Source organism: Molothrus aeneus, chromosome 1 (assembly GCF_037042795.1).
Source record: "Molothrus aeneus isolate 106 chromosome 1, BPBGC_Maene_1.0, whole genome shotgun sequence".
In the NCBI taxonomy this organism is placed as follows: Eukaryota; Metazoa; Chordata; class Aves; order Passeriformes; family Icteridae; genus Molothrus; species Molothrus aeneus.
In genome coordinates, this window is record NC_089646.1 from 135,586,344 (window position 1) to 135,605,337 (window position 18,994).

At 38.6% G+C, this 18,994-nt stretch overlaps 1 protein-coding gene across 1 annotated transcript; it reads left to right on the forward strand.

Annotated features, from left to right (window-relative positions):
* The first annotated feature begins 1,919 nt into the window (after positions 1-1,919).
* On the forward strand, positions 1,920-16,111 carry RMDN1 (regulator of microtubule dynamics 1). Its single transcript, XM_066565648.1, has 10 exons — positions 1,920-2,061; positions 2,703-2,814; positions 5,512-5,599; positions 6,545-6,704; positions 8,052-8,141; positions 8,798-8,853; positions 10,915-11,002; positions 12,560-12,590; positions 13,777-13,910; positions 15,911-16,111. Exons 1-10 carry the CDS (start codon positions 1,951-1,953, stop codon positions 15,947-15,949), a joined length of 909 nt encoding a protein of 302 aa, XP_066421745.1. The 5' UTR covers positions 1,920-1,950; the 3' UTR covers positions 15,950-16,111.
* The last annotated feature ends 2,883 nt before the right edge of the window (positions 16,112-18,994 follow it).

Here is an 18,994-nt window from a genome sequence, read left to right on the forward strand (position 1 = left end):
AAAGCATCTCATCTAAAGCAATATCAAAGATAAACCAAAGAAATCAAATAGAATCAGAGTTGATGGAAAAGACCTTTAAGATCATAAAAAAAACCCACACCACAATTGTACTTCCTCCCTACCGGCTTGCACATGCCATACCACACCTTCAAATGTCACACTAGGAGGGGCCAGTATTAATCTTTGCCTAACTGATCCAGGAACAGAAATAATATTCTTGGGTTTAACAGGAACTAAGATCTACAAATAATAAATTGATCATATATTACTTATGTTGGAAGAGCATCCTGACTTTCACAGGAAAATAAAACAGGAAAGAATAGAAGGTATCTTACTCCCTAACTTTGTCCCTGAAAACCATGTAATGACAGCATTTGTTCCTAAATCAAATTTAAAAAAATTAAAATTCCCTCCCAAATACGTGTACAGTTCAGATTTTAATTTTATTACCCCTAACACTAGGGCTTCCTTTTAGTATTCAATTCAGGGGGAAAATTTGGCATAAAAGAAGACTGTACAAACACTGTGGTACTAATTCTGCTGCTATGCATTTCTGGACATTTAATAATAGCTTAGTTATTCAGCCTACCAGAAATAGCTTTTTGCTTTTGTTACCTGAAATGAAATTAGTCTAACAGTCACCTATAATGAATCTGCATAGTTTAATTTTAAGACATTTAGCACAAACATACTTGTTGCAAAAACACTGCACTCTTCCTAACACCACATAACAAAAGAGAACAAAAGAACCTCTATCTCTTACTCCTTTAACAGCTTTCCTACTTTTTTCCCCTTCAAATGCTTTTTAGTATTCTGCATGCACTTTGAAACATCCTCTCTCTATGAGTATACACATATAATGTCAAAATTTAAAGCTCCAACTGAAAACAAAAAGGGGGGGAAAAAAGCCGGGATTAGGTTTGACTGCATTTACTTTTATTAAACAAACTTTTTGCACCACCACAAAAATGTTTTTAACTCGAACCTTCAGGGACATAACCCTCCAGGAAGATAAATGTAAGTGTTGGAGGCAGGGCAATATTACTTTGAGGATACTTAACGTACTTTGAAGATAGGAGCATGTAAGCAAAAGTGAAGAGATTTCACATTTTAAAACTTTTCCCTAGTGGAAGAGTAAGTTATGACAACATGAACATTATCTAAGATTTGTCTTGTATATATTATGCAACTACAGTGAAGAAAGAAAACAACCACCCACTCAACCAGGAGCTCAGAAAGAACAGCCTGCGGTTTTCAGGAACGATGCTGACTCTCGAAACCCTCCTCTCTCAGAGGTAAGGGTGCTTTTCAGAGCGGCGTTTACACCGCCACAGAGACCAGCACTACGGTCTCAAACCTTCAGGCCCACAGCTTTAACTTCACCGAGTTCCGCCACCCGCGGGACGGCGGATGGGGCAGCGATTTCTCGATCCCCGCAGCAGCCGCAGCTGGCAGCGCGCTCCGCGTCCCCCCGCAGGAAGCGGGGCCGCAGCTGCGGGGACGTTTCACACGAGGAAGGGCGAGGATAGCAGCCGCCCGGAGCCCTGCCCTGCCGCCCCAGCCCCGCACGGGTCCCACTGGACGGGGTAGAGCGGCCAAGATGTCAAGCCCCGCGGGACACGGCGGCCCCAGGGCACGGCCGGACCCCACCCTCACCTGCAGCGCGGCGCCTCCGGACCCCCGACCCGCGGCGGCCACACCCACGCAACCGGACACGCCCCACCCTGGGGCGCAGGCGCAGAGCCCCCGTGCGCGCCCCCCCGCCCCGGCCGGGCCAGCGGCCGCTTGGGCCCGGCGTGGCTCGGGGCCCGGCCGCGCAATGTCCGGCCCGCGGCACAGCGGGCTGCCCGGCCGGGCGGGCGGCCCTTGCCCTTGTGTGCCCCCGAGCCCGGGCAGGGCCGTGGGGCGGAGCGGCTCCTCCGCAGGCGGGGGGCGGTGCTGGCAGCGGCGATGGCGGCGCTCATGGCGGCGCTGGTGCGGCCCTTCCGCCGCGGCCCCGCCGGCCTGGGGACAGCACTCCGGCGAGAGGCGATGGGCGGCCCCTGCGGCCGGGGGACTCAGGTAGCCAGGGTGCCGCTCGCTGCGGGGAGCGCGGCCGCTTCCAGGGCCTGCTTGGAATGCGCTGCCCGGGGGGCTGGGGAGTCACGGAGCCTGGAGGTGTTTTAGGAAGACCGGACGGGGCGCTTAGTGCCGTGCTGTATTTGGCGTGGTGGGGTTCGCTCGTAGGTTGGACTCGGTGATCTCAGAGGCCTCTTCCAGCCTAATTCACTCCGATTCCCACGGGGTGTGGCCGCCGCTCGCCCCCGCGGAGCCGCTCCGCCGGCAGGAGGGAGGCGGGCGGAGGCTCCGGCACCGCGGGGGTAGCGAAGGAATGGTTTGTTGGTGCGAAAACTGCCCTGGGCTCGTTTGAGCAGTACGCATTTGATTTTTGCTTCTTACCTTGTGTTTGCTCCGTACTTACGGTTTATGTCCAGTCTAGTGCTCTGTTCGTTTTCCGGCGTAATCGTGAGCTTCTGGTGAATATACTTCAAATCCTTGCTTGATGAAGTGACATTTTGTCTTATGAAGATTTTTTTAAAATTTTAAAGTCTTTTTTTTTTTGCTCAGAATCTGAAATATAACCGGTGATACAGACAAGAAAAAGCTTTTTTTTAACTCGGAGTGATAATGTTCATTAATACCTATTTTATGATCCTACACAGGTGCTTAGGAAAAGCCTTCAGAGAGGAGTCGTGCTTTCAACAGGCTCCTTTTTGGTTTATGAAGCTCATAAGCTGATTTCTGGCTTTGCTGAGGTTCATGCAAGCTTCAAAGGTAATATTTTCTAATTTTGAAGTATATTGCGTATTCTGATATGAAACTTAAAATTTTTAGTACCGGAATTATAGAGGAAAATGGTGTAATGCTTTTGATTTTTTCCATTAAGACTGCATGCAGTGTCATTTCATGATAGAATGCTTTTGAATTGGTTATGGGTGATGTGGTAGCACTTCAACACGTGATTATTTCAGGTATAAATGAAAGCAGATTAGTAGCTCATCCTGTCAGGGATAGAACACATGCACAAGGTGGATAATAACTAATTTGTTGCCCAATCTTTAATTACGCTTATTTACTCTTACTTTAATTAAGTCTTAATGGGTCTGTTAGGAATGCAAACTGGAACTTAATCTATTTCTAGAAATTTTAGCTAGTTGAGATTTTCAGTATGAACACTGTCATTTCTGTTTAATCTAGTTGAGCAATACCAAGATAGTTCCTCATATAAAATTGAGAAATGTCTTCTGTCTCCCTAACACTATAAAGGTGGGAAGCAAAGCCTTGCTTTACGGACTAGAAAACAATTTAACAAGTGGTAAAATGTTTTTTTTGTATCCTTTGCATAAGAATAGATTCACTGTGGAAGGACAGTAACAATATCTTAAAAGGGGATATTGTTGCAGAATTAAAACTTGCTTGTCTAAATAAGGAATTTCAGAGTAAGCCTGACTGAAAGGAGAATGAGCCTAAACTGGATGTGTGCTCACTGTATAGTTGAGGTAGTATCCAGTTCAGGTAACCTGTTTCTCCATGTCTTAAAAAGAGGAAGATCTTAGATGTTTATGCAGAGAGAAATAAAAATTCAGATAATAAATTTATAAAAGGATAAGGAGCTGTTTCATATGCAGGAGTATCAGTGAGTAGATCTGAAGTAGCTACTCTACACAATTAAGAAATAATAATAATGAGGAATAAAGAATTCATCATTTCTCATGAGGAATATAAACATAAATAACACTGCTTAGTTGGTCTTTTCAGTGCTCCCACATAAATCTGACATTTACATTGCCAAGAAAAGTAATGCTAATGTGCTTTCTATACAAGACATGGTAAATATGGTAAAAACAAGGGTAAAACAGAAATACCTGAAAAATACTCTAAAATAATAAAAATATAATAATGTGTATAAAACACCTTGTGGGAAATGCATTCAGAAGTTTTGAGTTCTGAGCATTTAGTCTTTAGATATGTTAGTAGTGTTCAGGTCAGCAAGCAAACATAACTATTTAGTGAAGATCATACTGAAGATGTACCATGAAGCTCATTTTGGACACTAAAATCCAAAGCCCACATAGACCATTATCTTATCTTTGAAAGGGTTGAAAGAAGACATTTAGAGACAGCAAGGTTAAAAATTACCCAGAATGCATTGATTTATATTCTAGAATGTTTTCAAGCTGAAGAGGAGGCTTTTGTGTTCAGTCACCTTCAATGTTTTACTTCTTCTGTAAAGAAAACTGTGCTGACTTTAAATTGGCTACCGTATTTAGTAGGCAACTTGGTAAAGGAAACCTTATAAACATGATTAATTTTTATGAAAGGGGTTAGAACTTATGTTTTGACTTCTTAAGTTTGATCATGGACCCAGGAGTAATACCAAAGAGACAATAAGCATAGGTAGGTCTGTAAAAAATTAGACAAGGCTTTTGACTTAACAGGTATTTTTTTTAATGCTTTGATGTTGGCAGAAGAGTAAACTTGAAGCTTGTTCTTCTCCTGTACAGTTACCTACATCAACAAAATTACCCATCTGCTTCCCTTTGGGTATTTCTCCTTCTAATTCTATCCTTTTTCATGCTATAATCCTCTGTAGTGTGGTGTTTGATAATTCTATTTCCTGTATGCTGTTCCAAGTGCTATATTTATTTATATATTATTTATATATTATTATATTCATGCAGTTGTGGAAATTATATTTCCCCACCACTGTTGTGTTTCAGAGTATTTTCTAGAAAAGGCATAAAAATAATGGAACTTAGCTCATAAATTGATATTCTAGAAAGCCAATTCTGATTTTCAAAATTGTTTTTGCTATTAGTATCTTAAACACACAGGAGTTCCGGTAGATTGTCTGTTTTGGGGTTGTATTTGGGAAAATCCTATGGACTTCGGTCAGAAAACCTTTAAGCAATGTTTTGTTTTGGCTTGTGAGTAAATAATAGGACTCACTCAAACTGCAGTAACGTTCTGGCTAAACTGTGGAACCATAATGAGAATGAAGACTATTTTTAGAAGTTGAGGGTTTTTCATTGTTATTGTAAGATTTAAATTCTTTACATGTACTAATGAAGTGACTTTGTTACTCTCAACTCTGTACTGCACTTGCTCTCCTTGTCCATTTTCCATACTTTTTTTTTCTTTTCTACCATTTTCACAAGTTAAAAAATAACTTATTTCTAGTAGTCTGATGCACTGAGAAAGACACCTTGGGATGTTAAATCTGTCCAGCAACCAAAGCTGTCATGCTGAAAGCTGTTGTAGTGTCACTGGAGAGGCACTAGTTGTCATCCTCGTTGTGCATTATGCATGTTGCTTACTCAATCCTGCTGTGCTTGTAAGTTTGAAGTGATGGCCTAAAAATGAGCTACATAATTTTCAGCTAAGTTGTCTTGCTTTAAAATGTTTTGGTGATAATGTCTTAATTAACTACCATTCGTTCTTCTGTTTTCACAATTTTAATTCCTTCATAAGTGGAAGATGTGATTGAACAAGCAGACTACCTGTATGGGAGTGGAGAAACTGAAAAGCTGTATCGGTTGCTGGTTCAGCATAAAAACAGGTACTTCATTGCCTTGGGACATTAGTGTAGCTTCTTTTCTATGCTCTTCTGTATCAGTTTATCAACTGATATACTCATTGTGGAATGCTGGAGAACCTATTTTTCACCCTTAAGTAAGTAGGAAGGAAGGACTTGTGATGTTTTCCCTCCTGATGGAAAAATGAATGAAGAAAGAACTGATAGTTGTAGAAGGTGAGGGTTAACCCTCAAGTTTTTTAGTCATGGTTGTTCATTACTCTAAGAATCCCTTAGAATACACTGCAAAATTCTGAAAGATTTTAAAGTCTGTAGTAAATTAGTAAGCCAGTGGTAGTTATCTAAAGTATAATGAAGTGTAAGCAGTGTTCCAAAGTAGTATGTTAACAAAATTAAAATTAAGATCCATAAGCTTGGACTGTAACCTACAATACACCATTTGGTAAATTATATAAATAAATACTTAAAGTTACAGGTTTATGTGCTGGTGGTGCAGCTCATCTGTGGTTTTTCCATTGTTTTTCTAGGAAGAATTTAATAATTTAAATACAATTAGAACGAAAAAAAACCCATAATAATTTAAGTATTCCAAGTAAGCATCAATACAAATCGGCAGAGTGCTGGAAAAAAATACCATCTAGCTAAGAAGAGAGTAGCCCTCTTTTTCCTTCTGGTGTTTTGAGTGGTACCATAGGGGTTTCTTAAATCTGTCTTTCTTTGGAGAAAACAAAAACCTTTCCTGCAGATGTGTTTGCTTTGCAGACCAGAATGGCAGACCAAAGGTATTTTCTGACAGTCTGTAATACTGGACTTTCATCTGCTGTTTGTTACCTTGGAGTTGTACATAGCATAGCATGACAGATGATTCACTGTTGTCCTATCATCCACTTTAGATATACTTTAAAATATTACTTTTTTGCTTTGTTTCTCTGATTGCTTTAAAAATTCAGTGTTTCTGTTCCTAACCAGTGATGATGCAGAGTTGTTATGGCGGCTGGCACGGTCATCACGAGATCTGGCTCAGCTTGGTAGTACTTCTGCAGAGGAGAAGAAAAAACTGACATATGAGTCCCTTGAGTATGCAAAAAAGGCACTTGAAAAAAATGAATCAAATTTTGCAGCACACAAGGTGAGCCTTGCAAAATAACTGAAATCTTGTTTAATTTCTGCTTATAGAAAACACAACAAATGTCATTGTGTTGTTTTAGGAAACTTCAGCATAATATAACTTTTCAGCTGTGAATGAATGACACTTCTTATTCTTCCTTAAGTTTTTGGAAGATCTGAGTTCAGACTTTTCCAGGTAAACTTCCTCTAGGGAAGCAGAAACATTCAGTGCAGGACCATGGAAAGAAGCGACTGGTCAGGATGATAACAGCTGATGAAATCAGCTCCTCCTGCCCCAGCCTCGCCTTAAAGATGTTGAAATGTTGTACGTCACACATTCCATGCCTTTTCTGGGCTCTGTAGAGTTTCACTGGAAATATTTCAGGCCCTGGCTACATTCTGCCCCCGTTTTTTTTGTTTGTTTGTTTGTTTGTTTTGGGGTTTTTTTGTGTGTGCTGCTTTTCTCACTGGCAAAGAGGTAGGAAAATGTAGTCACTTGCCTTGGTATCTTGGATCAGGAGAGGACATTGATTCCCTTTACACATGCAGACCAGCAGCTTGCTCCGATGTTGATCGAGCTGTTCACAACAAATACTTACTGCTTTGCCAAAGCTCACCAGAACCCAGGCTAGCTCTGTACCCTCCAGTAGCCACAACAGGAGTGGGGAACAGCTGGGGTCTGGGATTTGCCCACAGCCAAACCTAAAGAGCTGCAAGCTCTACAGTGCACACTGCTACAGCCACGGCAGGGACCAGGTGAAGAAGGAAGGAGGAGACTCTTTGTCTTGAGGTTCCACTGGGAAAGTTTATTCTAGGTGGAGGGAGGAGGACAACAAGAGCGCCTTGCCCCCATGTGGAAGTGGTTTTGTTCAGATACAAGTCAGGTGGTGGATACAAACAGCTAACCAATAGGGAATCCTCAGGGGAGGAGTGAGGGGATTACATCAACTCTGTGGGACCAATCAGGACAGGGGGAGGAGAGGGAAAGGTCACATGGGCCAATAGATGAGGGGATTTCTAAGTGGGTGTTTCAATCAGGGATTGCCCCAGGGGTGTGTGGCAGGGCACATTCAGGAAAAGGGGAAGGTTTACCTTGACAGGCAGGGAGGGGACTAGAAGGAAGGGAGGGGAAGACTTGAGGGACAGCTTTAAGGGAGGGTACAACTTAGGGAAAAACCAACTTGGGGAGAACGTGGGAGGGTAACAAAATGAACCATTTAACAGTAACTTAATGAAATAAACATGAACTGCAACACTGCTTGTGGTTGTTTGTGGCAGCGGCAGCTGTTCTACTTGGAAGTTTTTTAAAGGGCACTGTTAATGTAGTGCTGTATTAATTTTTTTTTTGTTGTTGTTATTTGAATTACAGTGGTATGGAATTTGCCTCAGTGATGTTGGGGACTATGAAGGAATCAAGACTAAAATTGGAAATGCTATTATCATCAAAGAGCATTTCCAGGTAATGCAGTTTTTTGCATATGACAAGATTAATGTGTCCAGTATGTATATTGTGTGACAGCTGGTAACTAATTTTTGGTGAAATATTGAAAGCATACTTCTGTTCAGACTTCCTAGTAGCACTTTGGTGTTTGGGTTACTGTGACATATGCTCCAGAAATGCCCCAGAAACACAGAGTAGAAATTCTCTCCTGCAGTAAACTAAGTCACTTTAGAAGGGAGTCTTGAAATAGCTGAAGTGCTTCACACACCTCTTAGGACTAGATTAGTTGTAACTGTGATATTGAGAAATGGCAGTGTGGCTGTCCTTTTAACTGTGGATTATGTAACAGTAAAGGACAAATACTGGAGAAGATGAAGAACTACTACTTTTATATCACCAGAGATTATATCAGAATCTGAACATGCCAAGTCTCAAATGCAAGGTTTAATAACCTACTAAAGAGATGTGCTTAGACATCTGTCAGTGTCATCAGACTTTTGGAGGTGAGCTGATTAAATTGTGCATTGAATAAGTGGTGTGTTGTCTTGAAATTCTACACACCACAGTCTGGTTTAATTAACAGTATGCTAACAAGCCTATATTTAAATATATTTTAATCCATGTGTCAGAACAACTTCTTTACATATTGTGTTGTTTTTTTCTTCCCACACCAGAGAGCCATTGAACTGAATCCCAAAGATGCTACAACAATTCATCTTATAGGGATTTGGTAAGATGTATTTTCAAAGTAAAATTAGCGCATGGCACAGAAAAATGCAAGAGAATAAAATATCTTGCATTAATTACAGAACTGCTTGGAATAATATAGAATGTACTTGTAATTGATGCAAGCATGAAAACATATTGAACAGATATAGGATGTCATGCCTTGAAAAAGTCTAGCTATTCTTATGCAGTTGTAAAAGATGAAAAATAATTGTTCATTTAATTTATTTGTATGGAACTGTTAAAAAGTCCTTTTGCAGATGTTAAGTTTGCTTCATGGAATCCATAGTGGGCATCAGTGATAGGAAGTAGTAGCTCATTTTTTTCTGGAGTATGAATGGGGTCAAAACTCAGCACTGACTTTACATTGAATTTCAGTGATGGCTGCAACTTAATACAGTCCCTGAAAAGCTATCAAAAATGAGATGTATTCTGAAAATACTTTTGTTACTATCTGTCAGGATACAGTATTTTAAAAGTTATATGAAAAAAGGGAGCTTATAAATGTATATATATTAACCAAAAATCATTGAAATTGAATTTACTTCTCAATGAAAATGATACTAAGAACTACTGTTACATAGCAGATAAATGGACTAGAAATAGAACTTTCCATACTAACCAGGGTATTCTGTGCAAGTGGTGTGATGGAAAGCAATAGCATGTACATGTTAGTGAGAGACTCTAGACAGCACTTTTGGTTATTTGTCTGAAAAAGACCAAAGATGTCACATTGATTTACCAGAGATCTCTATTATAAGATTGAGAGATTGAAAATAAAGAAAGGCAATGTATTTTTAGCCTAAAAGAATACTGAAACCTACAGTCAGTTTTTCTGTGGGTTTTTTTTGATCCTAAGTATCAAAGAAAATGATAATGATAAATGCTCCAGAGTTTTTTACTAGTTCAGAACCTTTGGAATCCACCATTCATTCCCACGTGATCCAACAATTGCAGTAGTCCAGATTTTTAAGCAGAAGTATATGCTACCAACTGACTAAGCCTCAAAGTCCGTTTTGAGATAGGAAGCATGTTCTGGAAAGTACTTCAGACATTGTTCCCAAGGAAAATTAGAAAATATTATCAGAAATGTTAGATTAATGCTGCTTTTGGCTCTAAAATATTCCCATGCTGTCTATTTAAATCTACTCTTTACTGAATTTCAGAGCCATCTTGAATTGAAACTGGCACTTAGTATCAGCCAGTTCTTGAGTATTTCTCTTTCTTCTTTTTCTAATCTGTTCAGGACTAAATCTGTTTCTGATAAGGCACATCTAATGACATAATTTCAACTCCAGCAGTGTATTCCATGTCTTGCCTGCCTCTCCTCCAAACATTTACAGTTACTCATTTTTCACCTCCTCTAGAATGCTCTATTTTACACAGTGAATAACAATTGTAATCTCATTGTGGGAGGCCGCTAAAGTGAATATCATTGTTTAATGTTTGCACCCAGAATGTTCTGTGCACTTGAAATGCTTCAATAAAAATGTTTAATCCTTCCAGCACCAATAAGATAGGTGACTGATTGATTACCTGTGTTACTTAGTAGATAGAAAACCACCATAGTATGGCTTAGCCTAGAGCGCAGTGGTTTGATTCTTGAATTTATTTTCATTCTTATAGATCAGAGTCTCAGGAATGTACTGCAGATCTACTTTATACTAATAATTGAGAAAAGCAAAGTAGTGTTGAGGTAAGGCAATGACATTATTCAGTTGTGTTGCTTTTGCAAATACATTAGAACAAAATAAACATAAATCATTAAAATCATTCAAGCTCAAAATCTGTCTCATGCTTAGTAATTGTTCCAGTTTTAGCTACCATAGGTAGTTCCCAGTAAAACACACACCAAAACTTCTTTAGTAGCAGCTTCAGACATCTTGCTATTTTTTTTTTACAGGTGTAAGAACATGCTTATAGAACTTTCAATGTGTCTGCAGTTTTGACTCTTGGAACCAACAATTATGACATCCAGTTTTTATGTCCAACAACAATTCTGAGACTGTTGCTTGAAAACAAGTGAAATGTGAAGGATAGATATAAATGTTTCTTTTTCCTTCAGGTGTTACTCTTTTGCTGAGATGCCATGGTACCAAAGAAAAATAGCTGCAACACTGTTTGCCACACCACCAACTTCCACATTTCAGGAGGTACAGTATGAAAACATTTCACAGACTGTTATTCCACCCACAAAGCTGATGATACACTTTGTACTTATTTTCCTGACAAAAACTGACCTCTGATTATGCAATAGGCATGGAGTTGTGAGTTTACAACTGTCAATAATAAAATGAGAACATGAGAGTGAGAGGTATCTAAAAACATAAAAACCTTTAATTTTCTTCAGCTGTAGCACACAAAGAATAGTGTAAATTATTTTAGTAGTTTTTGCATGAGAAAATAATAAACTATATGTAACTTAGCTTGTAATTACTGTTGTGCCCTGTTGGAGATAACTGTCTGTACTAGTCCAATGCTGATGATTTATATGGTGGTGTTATGCCATGTACCTATTTGCTAGTTAACAGAATTTGTCCCCTTATATTAAATGCAAAAAGCAACAGCTCGCTTTGTTACTTAAGATGAACAAATACCCTTTAATTCTCTGGCCACATGTGGTGTGGGCTTTTTTCAGTTGAAAGTACTTTTGTTCCTCTTTTCTATGAAGATTCCTGCAGTCATACACCCTACAACATACTATCCACATGTTAATCCTTTAAAATAGTGCATCTAAACCAGTGTGCATCTTTTTTAAACACCCCTACATATATAGAAGCTTGACAGTTAAATTGGTAATAGAAAAATTTGGTGCAGCTGTTTTAATCGTTGTTTGTTTAGAGCAACCAGTAACTCTTTTGTTCTCTTAAAGTGGGGGTGGGCAGGCTGCTTGCTGTTACATAAAAAACAAATTAGGAGCTGTTTGAAAAATAAATAAAACTCTTTAACAGAATGTCAAGCTTGTAAGTTTTCCTGAAAAACCACTCTCAGAAGAATACAAAGTGTCAGCCAGGATTTCAAATATTGCCAGAATAATGCCAGTCCCAGCATTCAGTTCTGTAGCACTTAAACTTGCTGAAGAATTAAACTTGTACCGGTAAGATTTCTGCAGTTTCAGTACAAAAACTGTTTTGTAGATACATCCATACTTTCAAGTTCTGTGAGAGCTTTTTCCCTCCCCCTGCTCTCATTAGGAAAAGGTAGGGATGGACTGAGATTTTGGATGGGAAACTTATTGAAAATGTGTGGATATCATAGATGTTTATCCTTATGTAAGAGAGGTTACTGACTGGTGCTCTGTGGGAGTCAGTTCTCTCTCCAATATTTATTAATGACCCAAATAGTAAGATTTTTTTCATCTATTAAATTTATACATGAGAAATAGATGGGGAAAACTGTAGATGTGCTGGATAGTACAAACAAAATTCAAAATTTATCTTGACAAGTTGAACTGGAAAAACACAATCCAGTTTGGTAGGAACAGATAGGATGTACTACACTTATGGGAAAAGTAGTAGGAGGATAGTTGGGTAAGTACTAGTTCTTTTGAGATGATGTCAAATCTAATTGGACATCAGTAGCATTCTGAATTAATAAAAAAACATATCATGGACAGGAACTCCTTCTTCAGGTGTGTGCATAAGACTTTAGTTTGACTATTGTGTTGAGTTTATTCTCCATTTTAAAGAATACAACTTTGTCTTTTTCAGGCTCTCCGTTACTTCCACATGGCAGAAGAAGGTAAGACCTGTGGCTCATTTTGACTGAAAAATATCTTTTAGGATTGATGAGTTCAGTAAACCTCTAGCTGTCAGTATTACCTCAGTAACTGTAGCCACCAAACCCAAAACAGTATAATATGATCAGCTGACAACTGTGGTGTGCCCCTCAGCACACTGAGCTGTTACATTGCAACATTTTATCAGTATGTTACACATCTAGTATAAATACCAAAGTGAAATTTAAACCTTCCTGAGAATAAAGTATACTTCTCTAAGGAATTCAACAGGAGTGCAGAGAGTCAGAAGAAATAAAAAAAAGGAATTCTGTGTTACTTTTTCAGAATTTTCTTAAGAGTTCGAAAGTCCTCTTTATTCTAAATAGAAAACAGAAAAAGCAGACTTTTTATTATTTCAGAATGTATTATGCCAATCTGACAGTTAAACTTTACACATGATATAAAATAAAATATGAACGTGTTATTTCTCCAGGAGTGAAGCCATAAGCAAAACTCGCTAGCTGAAAGATAAAGGAAGACAAGGGAAGGCAGTGTTCTATGAAAGATTTGTACATAGTTAAATTATTGAAGATTAGAGGAAAGGCTCATAGTGTGTCTTCCTGAGTGTCAGGTAATGCAGCTGTGAACTGGAACAGTGAACTTCATCTCAAAATTTGCCTCCAAAACACCTCCATATGTTTTGAAACCTGACCTTAAATCCAGCAGTAGAGAAAGCCTGTGCTGTAAGTATGAAGAGCAGGCAAGATTAGTCTTTAATACTGAATGATGCTTTATAAAAGCAAGGTTAAAATCTCTCCTTAAAAAATGTTTCTTCTGTGCAGCAAAAATTAAGCTGGTATCTGTATGTGCTAGCAAATGTGCCCTATTTTCCCTTGCCTATACCTGCTAAGCTGGTTGCACTGCCTGTTTTACCTCCTAGGTCCAGAAAAGCCCAAAATCTGCAAAGCAAAGCTGTTATACTTTAAGCTCACTGCTTTGCTCTTTGTGAGGAATGTAGTGTCATTTAGTATATTAACTAGTAAGCTGCTAATTAATATAATTGTTTATGAGAAGAAAAAAAATCTAGCAAGTGAAAATTTTACATTTGCTTCCTTCTGATCCAAAGCCAAACCATGTTTTCTAAAACAAGTATCAAAGTATAATATGCTGCTAATTTTCATCTGAAGCTTTTCTCCTGTCTCTATGCAGCTGATCCAAATTTCTACAGCAAAAATTTGCTCTTTTTGGGGAAAACATACTTGAAGTTAAACAATAAGAAAATGGCTCTTCTGTGGTTAAGCAAAGCAAAGGAGTATCCTGCACAGACAGAGGAGGACAAACAGGTGGGAAGTTAAGAACTGTGATCATACAATCATATATCGTATCCAAGATGTATGACATCATGGCAGTGGAATGTCTTATAAAAGTAACTCAGGGCAACTTACAGTTCAGCACCTTTAGCTCAGAATCACAGCAACACCAAAAAAATTCTAGTATATTACTAGCCACCTCTGGAAGCTGTGGTTGGAAATACTCTGTTTTATTTCATAGCAGAGAACTGTTACCCTTTCTTCTTCATGGTAGTTCCACAGTGCCAACAACGACCCTGCCTTAGCTGTGTTACTGAAGGTCACACAGGCACCTTGCTAGCCTGTTTCTGTGTGAACACAGAATCACCTTTCATGTGCCTGAAATGGGTAAGGTAGGAATTACATTTTGGAATAGCTCACAATCATGTGAACACAAGGAAGAAAAAACCCAGATGTACCAAAACTTTAACATTGCAGTCCTTTCCAGGCCCCCAGGGAGAGATTCAGATGATCTGAGTAAGACAAATTAAGGTAATGTATCTTTGACAGCAGATCTCCAGTGCTAGATGTCATGAGTCACTTAATTACCCTTTGAAACTGTGCAGAAGGATTTTGGTTGGGAGGCTAGGCATCTGCTTCCTACCTAAACATTCAAAGTACTTCCAGGAGAAGTAATCCATTAGACTTGTTCACACCTGATAATGCATTCAGTATAAACCAATGCAACTGCAGTTACCTTTCAAAAACAATCCTGTTAGCATCACGACTAACAAAGCCTCAATTTGCATTTGATTTTTTTGTGGTTGACTGACCTCTATTTCATTTAGCATTAAAGCTGCAGTTGAGATGCAGCATTCTGAATGTCCAACATAAGAAATACTTTGGTAGGAGTTTGCATTTCACACCTTAGAAACAAACACTACTGAGACAGTGTTTCAGAATCCCTCTGTAGATTCGCTAGTAAGCCTCAAACTGTTTCTTCCAAAACTGAGTTTCTTTAGTAACATCTTTCAGTGAAAGAACAAGTCTTGCATTCCTCTAGTGCCTTGCACAATGTTTAGGAATTTAATAGCCTAAAGGAGTAGTAGTCTCAGGTGTGTAAGGAATTGGTCATTTCTTCTGACAGTTACCGGTAGCCAGAGGCACACATGAAACCAGTGATCCCAAAAGCTTGTCTTTAGGAACCATTCAAAAAGTATAGTCAGGAGTGAATTCTGTGCAGTGGCCAAGTTGTTAAACCACTGATCTGCTTCAGCTACTTGTGGCCTCCTGGTACTGACATCTATTTCTTAATCTCTTAGAGGTGTGCAGAGCTGCTGAACTGAGAAAGGCAGTATTCTCTCCATTCTCTGGGTGAATGTGTAAAATGCAAAATTCATTGGGAAATAGACTTGATAGTCCACTATGAAGGAAACTGGCCTGTGCAAAGACACCTGAATCTTGTCTCAGCATAACTAGGGTTTCTGAACATTTGTTACCCCAGATACTCAGAGGTTATCTGGCTTACACTGTCTGCATGGCTTGCTATGTTATTACCATTGTTAGGATGGAGGTTTTTTGTGGTTTGAGAAGGGAGGAGAGGGTGTTGAGATTTTTTTGCTGTTCACTTTGTTGTTGGGGGGTGTTTTAATATGAATGTTAGAACCATTGCTCCAAGCAAACAGAGCCTCAGAAATGGTCTCACTTCTTAGTTGCTGTCTAAGGTGTTGAAATCCCTAGGCTGGTTTGGTATGGTCAGAGGTAGGACAGTTTCCTGCATGCTCCTATTGGACTGCAGCAAATCAAGAACTAGTGTCTGTATTCAACACAAATAAACTTCATTTATGTAGTAAATGAATGACACTGAAGACACTGGCTTAAGTGATTTATTCTGATTCATATTTCAAGTACTTAGCATCTTAAACTACGGAAGAAAAATGACTCGTCCTAGGACTGTCACAGCTGCAGGGAAACATTTGGGTGCTTCTGAGGGAAGTTTTGCTAGAAGAGTCTGTAACTATCTGGGACTGTTATGTTACATTTATTTCTTTCAGGTGCAGAAAGAAGCTGTGGAGCTGCTTAATTCTATATAAGAAGAAACAAGATAATGGGAAGTAAGTGCCTCAGGTTTGAGCAGCATAGGAAAAAGGCCCCAAATACTACTTCAGTTTACTGAAGCTGTTACTAAAAGTACAGCTCAGACCTTCTATCTCCCTCTCATTTCTATTAAAATCTGAACTGAAAGATCTGTTTCATTATGTGATCCTGTCTGTTTATTTACATGGGAATGAAGGGGTCTTCATTCACAAGCAGGGTTGATAGTTAGAAAAGGCTGGGAGAGTGATAGCCTGGGGTTTAAATTAAGTTTTTTACACTTCTAAACTACAAGTTATTTATGAGGAATAATAAGATATGTGACTTGTGTAAGTTTAAAGAAAGGAGGGACAGGATAATGACATAATTATAATCCTGCAGTTTTTTCTACAGTGTTTTCTTGTGAGGTTCAATGGCCTTCAAGAGTAATAGATGCTCCTACATATTTATCATTAAGGCTGCACCATCTTAATTCCAATGGTCTTAAATGCTAGTGTTTGACTTTGCAGAAAGTGTTGTGGTTTGAAATAAAAAATGAATGAAAAAAGAACAAGTAGGGAACATCTAAGAAAATCCCTTTATGGGTGATACCATCATGTGCAGTGAGAAGCTTTGTGATGATTTAGTGGCTGTAAATGTTTGCTGAGCACACACTCTTTACCCTAGACTGTAACAACAGGAGAAATACATACTCCCAGTACATTAGAAAGTAACTACTGTGGAACAAGATGGGCTTCTGTTTGTAGACATAAAACTTTCTTCTTGGTCCTTCTACTGTGTTGGCAGGAATTTTCACCAGAAATACAAAGTCATCTAAATTAGGTGTCCAGCCAAACAATATATTCCAATTACCCAAGAGAAAAAGTGGACCAAAGAATGAAGGAATACCAAAGATGTGGTATTCTCAATAGAACAGCCTAAAAAAAAACTTACTAGAAAATACCTAGTATTTGCTTTACTAGGAAAGGGTATTGTAATTCTAGGAGTAAGATGAAGAACAGCATAAATTGCTTAGACTAACAAACCAAGCTAAGTCAGTAGTAAAATTTCATGATTGAGAGAGAATCTGGGGCTTGAATTGAAGCCTGGTGCCACAAAACTACAGTTAAAACTGGGTTTTCCCAACTACCATAAAGGAACTATTTTTTTTCTGTTAGTAGAGCATAATAATGAAGTCATCTGTGTTACAGTGTCTCAGGGTGGGTGATAGAGTGTTTGAGAGAGAATTTTCTGCATTCATATTCTAAAAAAACATCTGCATAGTTGCTTCCAGTAGCTTTGTGGCAGAGGCATCTTTATTTAGGTGCCTTTTCTACTGCTGCACAAAGGAAGAATATCCAAAGTAATAGCTGTGAAGTGTGTAGTGAAAAGCAGCTCAGTTGCAGGAAGAAAGGAAACAACAAAACCCATAAACTACACAACAGCTCCTTCAAGTTATATTACTTCCCTGGTCTGATCTCCAACCATTGCTGCCTTCCCTCTTTTTGCTATCTTACTCACTCTCCCCAAGTATAGGTGAAATATGGGGAATTCAAGTGGGAAAAGAAAAAATTACAACACAGTCCGTCTGAAATTCCCAGAAAATGCAAGTACGGTACACAAGTACACACATGCACACAGGTATATATATTGCTTTCTTTTCCTCCAGAGTCATTCTTTCAGTCAGGCCCTTGACACAGGTCATACACAGGAACAGAAAGCTACTGGATTTGGTTTTTTCATGCTTACTAATCCTTACCCCCACAAAAAACTACTGAAGGTATGAGACAGCTGAAGTTACCAAAACAATAAAACAACTACATTCTTGTGGTGTGCTGTCTTTTTTTATTTCGTTCAGTTACTCACAGATTCACAAAATTCAGCAGTTGGTAGTGGGTCACCACGTCATTCATTAGTGCAAATTCATTAACTGTGACATTTAGCCCTCCTTGTCTTTTAGGCAAGTGACACACACACTCCTGGTGCCTGGCCTTTGACCTTCTTGGTTTGTTTTCTTAAACTTCCTCCATTCTAACCAGCGTAAGTGATAATTTACGTGGATTTGCACTTCAAATGAATTTAGTGCTATATAAAAATGGTTTTGCAAAAGATATTTGGTGGTGTATGAAAAACCCTCAAAGTGGTGGAAATTTCTGAAGCTCTTACAGAAAAGTTAATGTAAGACAGCAGTCTCTTTGGGCCTGCTGCACCACTGCTGTGACCAGAGCTCTGTACAGCTACAGCTCCAGGGTAAGCTGTGCATATTGAATACAAAGCCTTGAGACAATCCAATATGTAGAAAAATAAACTTTTGGCAGAATTCAGCTGCTGCATTGGAAAGATACATGAACAGATATAGCTGTTATTTTCTGCATGTACACTTTTAACAGTGCAATATGATATGTTAACACAAGTGTGTTGAATCATATTCTAAAATCATGTGTGTACAAAATTCTGTGTAATTTAAATGTAATGGAATTTACAGGTAATATTTAAAGCATATTACAAGTGGTGATTTAAAACACATTTTTACTCTATAATAAGGAAGCACAGTTTGCTAAAAGTAGCATTTAATATAATTCACATGAATAAGGTGTTAAATTTTAGTATTTTTTTAAACATGTCTTTGCAGTTCAGCAAATATATGCCAATAAAATGCCAATAAAACTAATTTTAAAATGTTTTTATATTATTGTGCACTTATGACAAACCTGATCTACATAAAAGGATGACAGGTTTTAGATGTACTTTATTCAAATACATCTAAATTTCCCTTAAGAATTTTAGAGAAATGAGAGATTTAATACTAAATAATATTTTTATCTGTGCAAAGCTTAAGTAACTTTCATTTTATTTGAGTTTACTAAATCCAGTATCTGAAACTGAACAAGAACACGGAAAGCAGCAAAATTCACATTTCCTTTTGTATACCCTTATAGCTCAGTTTACATTAACATAACTCTACAAATTTATAAAAAGGACATCACAGATTGAAAAGGAAACCAAACAAAACCAAATTAAAAAAAAAAAAAGCCTGCAAGACACCAGACCAAGAAGAGAATGGG